At 37.6% G+C, this 14,164-nt stretch overlaps 1 protein-coding gene across 1 annotated transcript; it reads left to right on the forward strand.

The window, feature by feature from the left end:
- The first annotated feature begins 11,898 nt into the window (after positions 1-11,898).
- On the forward strand, positions 11,899-12,516 carry LOC150025587 (uncharacterized). Its single transcript, XM_090294121.1, has one exon. The coding sequence runs from the start codon at positions 11,899-11,901 to the stop codon at positions 12,514-12,516; it is 618 nt and encodes a 205-aa protein (XP_090150247.1).
- Positions 12,517-14,164: the final 1,648 nt, after the last annotated feature.

Consider the following 14,164-nt stretch of genomic DNA (forward strand, 5'->3'; position numbering starts at 1 on the left):
ATGGATGGTCAAATCTGGATTGTGCTGTCACTGACAATTCTTTTTCTACTAGAAAACAACCCACTAAATGCCAATATATGCTGACTGCTTTTTCTGCTTATATACATGTGCTGGTTCAACTATTTTTTTTTTTCACAAAATCAACTCATTGTTTTTCCTCTGTTTGTATCTTGTATCTGTTGGGTTCTCTTTCTTCTCTGAAAAATTATCATTGTATCATGGATTCAACTCCTCCCTCATAAAAGAGGATAAAGACTCGTGCTATAAAGAGAGGAGGGCACCTTGAAAACTGGTTTTCAGGGGATGATGAAAAGATAGAGAAGTTCATACATGAATCTAGTAGGAAAGCCATCAACAACCCAAAGCTAATCACCTTCAACTGGCTGAAATGGCAGAACCTCATTGAAGTACGAAATTTCTTGAAGGAGCAGTTGTTGAAATGGTTTTTGGAGTTTTTAAGAAACATTTATCCTGATTTAGTGAAGGTTTTCTATACAAACCTTCATGTGGTTGGTGATAATCTTTGCTCACACGTGAAACGAATTGATATGGAGATAACTCCATAAGTGTGGTCTGTTGTAGCTAGGTTTAAGTATGTTGGGCTAAGGATAAATAAAGGAAACATTGGGGTTGTAGAAGAATTCAACAAGATGCAGTACTATAGAAGCTGCCTCAAGAATCCCCAATCCAAAGTGAGGAACTTTTCGGTGGGAGGCATGAAGCTGAATGAAAGAACTATTGCTTTCATTGTGTCTTGGATGTTGACTCCAAGAGGAAGCAACCATTCGGTCCTTACTGGGAGGATCTTGTCCTTATTTACTGCATCATGAACAAAATTAAGATCAATTGGATCCACATTGTCAAGGAACACATGCAAAAATCCATGAGGTTAAGTGATTATCACTATCCCTATGTTATTCTTGTCTCTAAGTTTTTGCATTTTTTTTTTAAATTGATCTTGAGGAGGAGCTAATTGAGGTGGTTAAGGCATCACATGAAGTCAACAATGGATCCCTAAGCAAGATGGGATTAATAAAAAGTTGGAGGTAAATGGGTCAGCAAAGATGGTGACCAAGCTGGTTCTTCAAGTGAAATTCATGCTGAAGATGATGGAGAGGAGCAAGTTGTTGGTGTTAGAGATGATGGTGATGATGGACATCAAGCTAGGAAAGGAAATGATGATCCTGATAAGGCTTATGATGTTGGTCAAAGGGCTGGAAACATGGATGAGCGTATCACTTCCATGTCACCCTTTGAGAGATTGATGATAAGCCGCGTGGACAACTTTGCATATGATACAAAACGACAAATGACTAAGGACACAACAAGCACTTCCCAAAAGAGTAAGTCATCTCAAGATACAAAGTCAGGCCCCACCAAGCCTCGAGAAAGAATCAACAAAAAAGAAGAAGCTATAAACCAAAATATCAGAAGTTCTTTCTGCTAATCTTTTTAAATGATTACAAATATGTTGTAAATAATTGGGCTCACTTTAGGGATTCAAATAGAAAATATAGGCTAGAATAAGGTACCTTTAGCATAATAGGGGGTGTGGGTAGCATTTTAGCTTGTTTCTAGCCCATTTGAAGGCATTTTGACCTAGTTTCTAGAAAGACAAGCCTAGGATGCGGGATTGACTTAGTCAAACCCTAAGGCTGCCCATTTTTTCCATTTTCCCATCTCACCCCTTTAGCTTGTTCTCCAAGGGTCCTTCACCTATAAATAGGAGGCCTACTTAGTGTATTTGACAAGTTGAATGAAATAGAGAAAAGTTACTCTGCACATTTTGTGTGAGATACTAGTGAGCCTTGTTCCTCTTAGTCTTTAGTCTTATCTTGTGAGAATTTGAGAGCTCTCAAGTGGCGGCTTCCAACACTTATCTTGGAGTCATTTTATCATCCAAGTGGCGTGTACATTATCTCAAACTCCATTTCTTATAAGCTTCATTTTCCTTCATCTTTTCCTTCCATTGTCATTCCATTCAATTGATAAATATGTTCTTGTTTTGCTTCCTTGTTTCTATTCGGTCATTTCCTTATGTTATTGCTTTCATTGTTTAATTCCGCACCATAATTGTGTTTTCCTTTTCCCTTTGTGAAATGAACCTCCACATCTACTTAACCACTTGGTTAAGTTAATGTCCAGTGGGGATTTTCCTTAGGTTTTCACTCTCTTAAAAATCTCAATCATAAATCTAAAGTGTCACCTAAATGAATTGTTCCTGCCGGTTGATCGAAAGCATCTAAGAAAATCTCACGCCCAAGAGTCCCTGCGTTCGCTCGTGCTTTCCTCCCGATTGAACACCTGAAAACACAAAGATAAAGGGCGCACTAGAGGTTGTTTGCACTCTGATGCTCAAGTCAATCTTAGGGTTGGGAAACACCAAAACTTAGCTATACAAAGCTCTGTGTGTGAAGCGGTGCAAAATGAATAACGTACCTTACTAAGTTTGCTACTTCCCTTTATATACCCTAGGGTTTCCATTGTTTCCGCTACCCAAAATAGTCTTTCTGGGGGATGGGCCCCAGCGTTGCCGTTACCCACTCTTAGGATAACCTAGCGCATAGGGTTCCCTAACTGGAGTGCAACCTCTAACGAGACAACCACCTGGATGTCTCCTCGTGCACCTGATCTCTGGGGTCACCCGTACTGGGAGCGCCCTAGCTGTTCACGTGCCATGCATGTAGCTCACCCTTGGAACGTGACCCTTACAGGTCGTATCTTCTTCCAGTGGCTCTTTATTTGTGTTACGCCTGAACGCGTTATCCACACCACACGCATGGGCTCTCGTGACCTAGGCTTCTCCCTAGTTGATAACTGGCGTGTTGTCTGGGATCCACCTCTCGTGGCCCAGTTCTGTTGTTTGAGTCACTGATGTCCGATCTCTCATCATCCTCACTATGTTGCCGAGAACACATCAGCACATCTTAGTGATCGATCTCTGACCACTCTTCGGTACCTTGGCGCACGTGCCTTGCGAGACACTTACCGACACTACTCATGGGAACCAGCTTACATGGCCCATTCACTACTAGTGGTTATCGATGCCCGAGGACTGGTCAGTACACAAGCCCCCCAGTCTCGAGCTGTAACTTGTTCAGCGAAGAGACTAAGTCCTCGCCCGAGTGACCTATGCTCCAACAGCGCCTCTAACGAACTCTTTGAACTCCAGGTAGCACACTTGCCCGTTCTATCTACCACGTACTTAGGTAGTGGGGGTTTGCACACTAACCTGAACTGACCCCGCCCTTGCTGTATAAAGCCAATGAGGGGTTTAGCTGTGAACTGGGTTGTACAGCCTTGACGTTCTCACTCGGGGGGGGGGGGGGGGGGGGGGGGGGGGGGGTGTTCTCTACGAACCTACCCTTCCTCTCTCGAGACTTCTAACCCAAGGGACAACTCACAACTGACGTCACTCTCACTCAAAGTCGAGGAGGATTTATCTGGTAAACTATTTCGTTCAACCTTGGCATTCTCACTAAAGTGGGGGGGTGTTCTCTACGAACCTACCTTTCCAGTCTCGAGACTTCTAACTCAAGGGGAACAAGTCCTTAACTGACCTCAGCTTCCCTCAAGGGCGAGGAGGATTTATCTGGTGAACTATTTTGTTCAACCTTGGCATTCTCACTCGATGGGAGAGGTGTTCTCTACGAACCTACCTTTCCACTCTCGAGACTTCTAACACAGGGGAACAAGTCCTTAACTGACCTCGACTTCGCTCAAGGGCGAAGAGGATTTATCTGCTGAACTATTTCGTTCAACCTTGGCATTCTCTACGAACCTACCTTTCCACTCTCGAGACTTCTAACGCAAGGGGAACAAGTTCGTAACTACATTGTACAAAATTCGAGAACATATTTCAATCGAAATTCATTGGGTGACCTCATTAAAAAACCCTTATAAGGGAAAAAGGTCGTTTGCACTCCGACGCTCAAGTCAATCTTAGGGTTGGGAAACACCAAAACTTAGCTATACAAAGCTCTGTGTAAACTCTGTGTGTGAAACGGTGCAAAATGAATAACGTACCTTACTAAATTTGCTACTTCCCTTTATATAGCCTAGGGTTTCCATTGTTTCCGCTACCCAAAATAGTCTTTCAGGGGGTAGGCCCCAGCGCTGCTGTTACCCACTCTTAGGATAACCTAGCGCGTGGGGTTCCCTAACTGGAGTGCAACCTCTGACGGGACGACCACCTGGATGCCTCCTCGTGCACCTGATCTCTAGGGTCACCGGTCCTGGGAGCGCCCTAGTTGTTCACGTGCCATGCAACTCACCCTTGGAACGTGACCCTTACAAGTCGTATCTTCTTACAGTGGCTCTTTACTTGTGTTACGCTTGAATGCATCATCCACACCACACACATGGGCTCTCGTGACCTAGGCTTCTCCCTAACTGATAACTGGCGTGTGGTCTGGGATCCACCTCTCATGGCCAGTTCTGCTATTCGTGTCATCGATGTCCGATCGCTCATCGTCCTCACTATGTTGCCAAGGACACATCAACACATCTTGGTGATCGATCTCTGACCACTCTTCAGTACATTGGCGCACGTGCCTTGCGAGACACTGACCTACGCTGCTCAAGGGACCTAGCTTACATAGCCCATACACTACTAGTGGTTATCGACGTCCGAGGACTAGTCGGTACAGTAACAATCCTAAAATCAACTCACATCAGCATATGATCAAAGAATCCATCATGAGTTCTATATGGCAAGATTCCAGAATCTGGATGAACAGATTGAGGTTGTTCAGAACCAGCTCTTTGAGCTCCAATATGGCAAGGAGGATTGAATATTTTAATGCTTTATTTCTTATCCTGTTTTAGTCTGCTGAACAATTATTTCTTATTCTATTTTCGGTTTTTTGACCATGATGGGGTTATTTTTTTTTGTTTTTACCAAAATGGGGTCCGTTTAAAAAAAATTACAAATTTAGGCAAGTCGTACCAATTCGGCACGACTTCATATGCAAAAGTCGTCCCAATTAGGCACGACTTCTGCCATGTCATACTAAAGTCGTGCCAACTTGGTACGACTTCTGCCTTGTCATACTGAAGTCGTGTCACCTTGCCACGACTTCTGCCCTGTCATATTGAAGTCGTGTCAACTTGGCACGACTTCTGCCCTGTCATACTGAAGTCGTGCCAACTTGGCACGACTTCTGCCCTGTCACTTCATTCTTCAAACCATCAGATTCCTTACACGTATAACTTTTTACCTTCTCCTTCAGGTACTTTTTCCACTCCACCAAATATATTTCGAACTTCAGCATTCACCCCTCTTTCTGCATATAATCCAACATCATTCATGCACTATCGACCCACAATGCCCACACCAGCATCTCATAATGAAGCCAATAACAATGATGATGAACATGTCGTTGATGATCCTCTTCCACGAAGACCTCGACGACAAATATGAAGACCACATTGTGTCACGTCTTCCCATAAATAATTTACCTCTAGTTCTACTTTATAGTTTTATTTTATATCTTGTAATGAATCTTACTAATTTGTTTAGTTCTAATTAATCTCTTCTCATCATTACGTGTTCTGTAAAATCATTACTTCTCAAACTATTTATTTTGCAAATTCACAACAATAATTCTCTATTTATTTTCCAAATACAATAAATTTTCATTTATGTATTTATTTCCAAATTCAATAACAATTTTCTTCATTTTTTAATTAATCAAATAATCAAGTTATTGTATTACATTACCGTCAAACATGATCCATACACGATTATCCAATTTTTTGTTCCTTAAAACTAACACTCTTACAAAATTATGTATCAAATTAATTTTTAACATTACATAACTTACTACCCAATATATAAACAATAAAATTAACAAAAATATGATGTGGCAGAAGTCGTGCCAAGTTGGTACGACTTTTGTATGACAGGACAGAAGTCGTGCTAAGTTGGCATGACTTCAATATGACGGGGCAGAAGTCGTGCTAAGTTGGCACGACTTCAGTATGACAGGGTTGAAGTCGTGCCAAGTTGGCACGACTTTAGTATGACATGGCAGAAGTAGTGCCTAATTATGACTTGCCTAAATTTGTAATTTTTTTTAAACGAACCCCATTTTGGTAAAAACCAAAAAAAATAACCCCATCATGGTTAAAAAACCTCTATTTTCATCTTTTTTCTTACTCTATTTGTGAAGACAAATAGGGGGAGAATAGTTTGGTTTTGAGTGTTGTAATAGTATTGTATTAGTATTATCTGCACCTCATTCACACTGATTTTTCATAATATTTTTGTTGGTTTTCTTGCTGAAAAGCTAATGTTGAAAACTGGTTCTTGGGTGCTTTTCAAACCTGGGATATCTTGGAGCTTTGTACATGCAAATTTTTGTGTTTTGCAGATGCTATCAAATTCAAAAAGAACAACACAAGCAAACCAAGGATTTGTCTTCATCAAATAGGGGGAGAATTTTGAACAAGGTGCTTTGATGTCTCCAAATCCAAGTGGAATGCATGTAGATCCTTGTTGTTGGTTGTGTGTGTCTAGACTGGTTGAATTTTTTAATCCACTCTAATTGATGATCCAAGGTTGTTTGATTTTAATCCTTTTGAAAAAATCCTTTTGACATTTCGATTTAACTGGTTGTTTTATGCTTATTGTATTTTGAAAAAGATTTGAAAAAGCTTGACTTTGGTTGACTTTACTGTCAAACCAATTCAATCAATTGTTTTGTGCCTATTAGAATATATGGCCTTACACAAGAGGGGGGTGAATTGTTTATAAGAGATTTTTGAAAACTTTTGAAGGTGTAATGAAACTCAGTGCACAAATCTAGAAGAGGAACAAAGTTAGCCAAGAACACAATCTGTTTTAAAGAGAAACGCAGAAAAACAATCGGTTGTTTCTTCGATTCAATCAGTTGTTTATACCAATAAAATTATAAACAACTTAAAAACAGAATTTAAAAGAGATAAGAGAAAGAGAAATGCACACAAGCAGTTTATACTGGTTCACTCTTACAACAAGAGCTACATCCAGTTCCAAGAAACCACTGGGTAATCCACTAAGCAATCAAACCAGATTAAAAACACTACACACCAAAGTAGTGACCTTGAACCCCTCAAGAAACACACTACATTTGGCAAACAACATCAAGAGTATTGATCTTGAACACCTCAAGAACACACAACACTCCTTGGCAATACAACAACAAAAATACAGAACATTGAGAAAAGGATTACACCTGATCAAAGTATAATTGAAAAGAATACAATTGCAATCCTATTCCACTTTAACTTGAAAATCCAAAGCTTGATGTGAATCTTGAAAACTTGAGATCAAATATGTCAAACTGAATTTTCTCAAAACTTTTTCTTACCCTTCAGAAACATATAACAAACTACTTATATTTTCCAAAGATTGGTTAAAACATTTAATGAAGGAGCGTATTCAGTTATAAAACATTTCAGACAAATTCACCATTCATAACTGAGTTCTGTTAGGATTTTCAAAGAAATAATTGGTTGAAAACACGAAACAATCGATTGATTTGGTTTGACAGTTAAGTCAACCAAGTCAAACAACTTTCAACCTTTTTCAAAACCACTAAGAGCAAAACAACCGGTTGATTCGAAAAAACAACATGTTTTTCACTTAGTTGGAAAAATATAAATTTAAAAAAGGTTTCAATTCACATCTGTTTTAGATTCAACAAAAGAGTGGATCACACTTTAATGTACCCAGATCCCACCCACACACAGCAGCAACACCATCCTTTCAAAACACATTGGATTTGGATTCTTCAAAGCTCTTCATCAAACACCACATGAAGATTCTTCTACAATCATGAGTCTCTTGTTGTAGACCCTATAAGCATGACTATTTAAGGAGAAAGATGTCATTGTCAGCTTTTTCATCAAACTTTCCCAGATTTTCTTTCTCATTATTCAGAACAAAACAGTTGTATCCAAACACTTTTAGGTGACTAATGTTTGGTTTTCTTCCATTGAAGAGTTCGTAAGGAGTTTTCTTCAAGATTGACCTTATGAGCACTCTATTCATCACATAACAAGAGGTGATAATAGCATCAACCTAAAAATATTTGGGTAGGGAGGATTCACTTAGCATGGTTCTTGCTAATTCTTCAAGAGATCTATTCTTTCTTTCCACTACTCCATTCTATTGAGGAGTCCTTGGTGCAGAAAAGTTGTGCAGGATCTCCATCTTTTCATAGAATTTGTTGAATTTCTCATTTTGAAATTCCCCTCCATGATCACTCCTTATAGAACCAATGCTACTGCTTTTTGTGTTTTGTAGTCTTCTAGCAAGCTTTTTGAAGGCAGAGAAAGCATCACTCTTTGATTCGAAGAAGAGTGTCCATGTGTACCTAGAAAAATCATCAACAATAACAAGATCATAATAGTTACCACCAAGACTCATGGTTCTTGAAGGACCAAACAAGTCTATGTGCAACAGCTCAAGGGGTTTTGAAGATGAAACAACATTCTTTAATTTGAAGAAATGTTTGATTTGTTTCCCCTTTTGACATGCTTCACATATGTGGTCCTTCTCAAACTTGAGATTGGGTAACCCTATCACAAGATCTTTTGAAATTAATTTGTTCAAATGATTCATGTGAATGTGGGCTATTCTTCTATGTCATAACCAAGATTCATCATGCTTAAAAGGAAGACAACCAATGGAACAAAAAGAAGAGATATCTAAGAGATAAACATTGTTGATTCTTTTTCAATCGGTTGTTTTTCTGGCAGTTTTGAAAGGGACTTTGAAAACTTATTTTGCTTGCTCTGTGGATTAAAATCTAATCCTGTTTTTCCAAAAACACAATTTTGAGATGCCAAGACATTCTCAAAGTTTGATTTACCCTTTGAAAGCTTATCCACATTTTTCACAAGGTAGTGAACCTTGTTTTTAAGAGATTCACAATTTTCACAAACAAGAGAGTCACACTTGCAAGAAGAGTTTTTGTAAAGCATTTCAAGATTTTCAAAATCAGTTTTTGAATTCTCCAACTCTTCTTCTAGTGCCTTGACTCTATTTTCAAGCCAGTTGTTCAACCCTTTCAATCGGTTGTTTAAGAGAGCCAATCGGTTAGCTTCCTCATGAGTTTCTTTAAAAGTTTGAAGCAATTGACTATAGTTTTCAGCATTTAAATAAGTACAAGAACTTACACTACTTACATCATCTTCCTTTTTAGCCATCAAACACAGATTGGCTCCTTTTTTTATTTTGCTTTCTTTTCTTTCTTGCTTGACTTCTTGTCCTTGCTCTCTTTATTTCATTGATACTCTCATGAGTTGCTTTAAGTGTATCCCACATGTCCTTAGCAGATTCACATTTTTAGAACCTGAAAAACTCTTTAGAATTTAAGGCATAAGTGATAATATTTTGTGCAATGCAATCAAACTTTGCTTTTTTATTTTCAGCATCAGTCCATTGGGACTAAGGTTTTTCAATAAAAACATCATCCTTTTCAAACTTAGGAATAAAAGGGTCATTTTCAATAGCATCCCATATTCATCTATCAAGAGATTCAACAAAGATTTTCATTCTAACCTTCCAAAACTGATAGTTCAAACCACAAAACAAAGGTGGTGTGTTAATTGAGGCACCCTCCCCAAAAAGTAGTTCTTCAGCCATAGAAAAAAGATTTAGGATCGAAAACTTGAGTAGCTACAAGAACTTAGCTCTTGATGCCAATTGTTAGAATATATGGCCTTAAACAAGAGGGGGGGTGAATTGTTTATAAGAGATTTTTGAAAACTTTTGAAGGTTTAATGAAACTCAGTGCACAAATCTAGAAGAGGAACAAAGTTAGCCAAGAACACAATCTGTTTTAAAGAGAAACGCAGAAAAACAATCGGTTGTTTCTTCGATTCAATCAGTTGTTTATACCAATAAAATTATAAACAACTTAAAAACAGAATTTAAAAGAGATAAGAGAAAGAGAAATGCACACAAGCAGTTTATACTGGTTCACTCTTACAACAAGAGCTACATCCAGTTCCAAGAAACCACTGGGTAATCCACTAAGCAATCAAACCAGATTAAAAACACTACACACCAAAGTAGTGACCTTGAACCCCTCAAGAAACACACTACATTTGGCAAACAACATCAAGAGTATTGATCTTGAACACCTCAAGAACACACAACACTCCTTGGCAATACAACAACAAAAATACAGAACATTGAGAAAAGGATTACACCTGATCAAAGTATAATTGAAAAGAATACAATTGCAATCCTATTCCACTTTAACTTGAAAATCCAAAGCTTGATGTGAATCTTGAAAACTTGAGATCAAATATGTCAAACTGAATTTTCTCAAAACTGTTTCTTACCCTTCAAAAACATATAACAAACTACTTATATTTTCCAAAGATTGGTTAAAACATTTAATGAAGGAGCGTATTCAGTTATAAAACATTTAAGACAAATTCACCATTCAAAACTAAATTCTGTTAGGATTTTCAAAGAAATAATCGGTTGAAAACACGAAACAATCGATTGATTTGGTTTGACAGTTAAGTCAACCAAGTCAAACAACTTTCAACCTTTTTCAAAACCTCTAAAAGCTAAACAACCGGTTGATTCGACAAAACATGTTGTTTTTCACTTAGTTGGAAAAACATAAATTTCAAAAAGGTTTCAATTCACATCAGTTTTAGATTCAATAAAAGAGTGGATCACACATTAATCTACCCAGATCCCACCCACACACAGCAGCAACACCAGCCTTTCATCAAACACCTTGGATTTGGATTCTTCAAATCTCTTGATCACTCTTGATCAACAGTTTTTTCAATCGATTATTTTTCTGAAAACCTTAACAGAATTCTGTTAAGTAACTTCAATCTGTTTTAACTAATTTAAAGTTTTGGTTCTTGCATTAAATTCTTTGACCAACTAATTGAAGTTTAAATAAGTTGTTTTACGCTCCTGGTCTTAAACTAATTCAAGAGAAATCATTCAAATCATTTTTTCCAATATTGCTAAAAGCTTTGTATCTTTTCTAAGAGTGGAATAGGATTATGTTGTATTCATTTTGCTTTAATCTATGATTGTACCTAGGTGTACTCTATTCCTATTCTTTGTGTTAATTTCTCTATCATTTCTCTCTTTTAAAATTGTTTTTGCTATGTTGTTAACAATGCTGGTATAAACAACAGATTGTTTCGCAAAAAGAACCGGTTGATTTTCTACAATCACATTAAAAATAGTTTTGAACTTGGTTGAATTGATTTCTAATTGATGGATTCCTCATTGTCTTTCAATCTGCCTCTAACATTTGTGAAAATCTTTTATAAATAATTTACCCCCCTCTTATTTAAGTCCTATAATTCTAACTAGGTGTGTATATCAGATGGTTCCGGGATGGGGAGGAACCAAGTAGTCCTAAGGAGGTGAGTACTTTGCATAAGAATAAGGAGAGATATGTATTGATTGGTAATAATTTTTTTATGATGGGTTTTTCAATCGCTTTGTTGAGATAATCATGCAGGATGTACATGACGGAGTATGTGGGAGTCATATCGGAGGGTGGTCGCTATCATCCAAAATTGTGAGAGCAAGTTTTTATTGGCCAACTCCAAGGGAGGATTGCCTATGGTATGTCAGAAAATGCATTGAATGTCAAAGTCATGCTACTCTGATTAACGCACCCGCCGGGCATTTGTATTCTATCATAACACCCTGGCCTTTTTATAGGTGCGAGATTGATATACTTGGTCCTTTTCTAATCCTAGTAAGTCAATTTAAATTTATTGTAGTGGCAATTGAGTATTTCACGAAGTGGGTGGAATGTGAATCCCTAACTACAATAACAGCTGAGAAAGTGTTGAAATTTATCTAGAAATCTATAATATGCAGGTTTGGTATACCAAAAGAGCTAGTCTCAGACAATGGGACACAATTTGCAAACAAGAAGATCAAAGACATGTGTGAGAAGATGGGAATTAAACAAATTTTTTCTTCGATGGAGCATCCTCAGACAAAATAGACAAGTGGAAGCAACAAATAAAGTTATTTTGCAAGGATTAAAGAAGAAGGTGGGTAGAGCAAAGACAAGATGGGTGGATTTCCTACCGGAGATTATCTGGTCATACCATACCACTGTCCAACCAATAACTAAGGAAACGCCTTTTATCTTGGTATACGGGACAAATGCAGTATTGCCAATTGAGATTGAAATACCAACAAAAAGAGTCAAAGGGTTTGAGGAGCATAGTTCAAAACCGATGAGACTTTTCCAATTAAATACCATAAATGAATTGAGGGAGAAGGCAAGAGTTAGGGAAGCAACACTTAAAAGGAGGGTGGAAGCTAGATTCTTGAGTACAGTAAATCCACGAGATTTCCAGAAGGGAGATTTAGTACTGAAGAAGGTCGCGAAAGGACAGAAGGATGGAGAATTAACACCAAAGTGGGTGGGACCTTATTGGGTTCGAGAAGTTGTGGGAAAAGGAGCATATCGCCTAGAGACGTTGGATGGTGACTCGTATCTAGAACTTGGAATGTAGCTAATCTCTGTTTTTACCATAGTTAATTTTCAATTTAAATATTTCTTTTTATTTCCTCAGTTAATTTTGTGCTTAAGTCGTTAAAATGTATTGAAATCTTGGAGATGTTAAGATACTTTGGAAAAATTACGTTATATTTGGAATAAAATATTAGGAGTACGTTGGGTAAAATAATTATGTTGAATATCATGCCGACAACGATCGGTTAAAATAATCCTCATTCAGGTGAAAAGCTTGATGAGCTACAAAAAATCCTTATTCAAGTGAAGAGTCTAATAAGGTACAAAAAATCCTTATTCAAGTGAAGAGCCTGATGAGGTACAACAAATCCTTATTCAGGTGAAGAGCCTAATAAGGTACAAAATATCCTTATTCAAGTGAAGAGCCTAATAAGGTAACAAAAATCCTCATTCAAGTGAAGAGTTTGATGAGGTACAAAAATTTCTTATTCAAGTGAAGAGCCTAATAAGGTACAAAAATCCTTATCAGGTGAAGAGCCTCATAAGATACAAAAAAAATTCTCATTCAGGTGAAGAGCTAGATGAGGTATAAAAAAATCATTATTCAGGTGAAGAGCCTGATGAGGTACAAAAAATCCTCATTCAGGTGAAGAGCTTGATGAGGTACAAAAAATCCTTATTCAGGTGAAGAGCCTAATAAAGTACAAAAAATCCCTATTCAGGTGAAAAGCTTGATAAGGTACAAAAATCCTCATTCAAGTGAATAGCTTGATGAGGTACAAAATACTCCTCATTCAGGTGAAGAGCTTGATGAGGTACCAACAACGTCGGTTTAAAAAATTCTCATCCAAAGAGCTTTATGAGGTGCCGACAATGATCGATTAAAAAATCCTCATCCAAAGAGCTTTATGAGGTGCCGACAACGATCGATTAAAAAATCCTCATCCAAAGAGCTTGATGAGGTACAAAAAACTCCTCATTCAGGCAAAGAGCTTGATGAGGTGTCGACAACGAACGATTCAAAAAACCTCACTCAGGTGAAAAGCTTGATGAAATGTCGTAGGTGACGAAATGTTCGTAATGTGTTAATAGAGATTCATACATATTTTGTCAAGGTGTATAGTTTCAGTTATGTAAGTATTTCGAACATTCATAGTTAAAAGATACAAAGCATGTTGAACAGAGGCGAGTTATATAAGCATGTTCAAATATTCATAAGATTCATAATGTAAGAAAATTAACAAAATTACAGTGTCATAACAAATAAAGCCTAGAGTTTTTCAAAAGAAAAGGAGGAGATCACAAGAGGACCCAAAGCAACAAAGTTCATTCATCAACTATTTTGTTATCCACAACAACTTTGAAGGGATCAAAGTTTGATTGATCAAGGTCAGGGTACACAGCCCGAAATTTTTCCAGTGTGACTTTAAACCCATTAACAAAGCTTTGTGAAATTTCATCCTTGGCAGTATCAAGGGCACCATCAAGAACGAAAGTTTCAAGGATAGTCATCAAGTTTTTTGCAGTCAGTAAGTTCATTACATTTTAGGTCTTCAGGGGAACACGAGGATTGACATCGGGGTTGAGATGACCAGTATAAGGGAAATCCTTTCAAGACTTCCAAGTTACAATCGAATTCTTGGACTTTAATAAACTTGCCCTTAAAAGATTATAGGAAGATTAAAATA

The sequence above is a fragment of the Phaseolus vulgaris genome, chromosome 8 (genome assembly GCF_051622355.1).
Source record: "Phaseolus vulgaris cultivar YP4 chromosome 8, ASM5162235v1, whole genome shotgun sequence".
Lineage (NCBI taxonomy): Eukaryota > Viridiplantae > Streptophyta > Magnoliopsida > Fabales > Fabaceae > Phaseolus > Phaseolus vulgaris.

Bases quoted from the DNA above. Each gene is read 5' to 3' on its own strand.
- LOC150025587 (XM_090294121.1), top strand. From the start codon at position 11,899: ATGGGACACAATTTGCAAACAAGAAGATCAAAGACATGTGTGAGAAGA.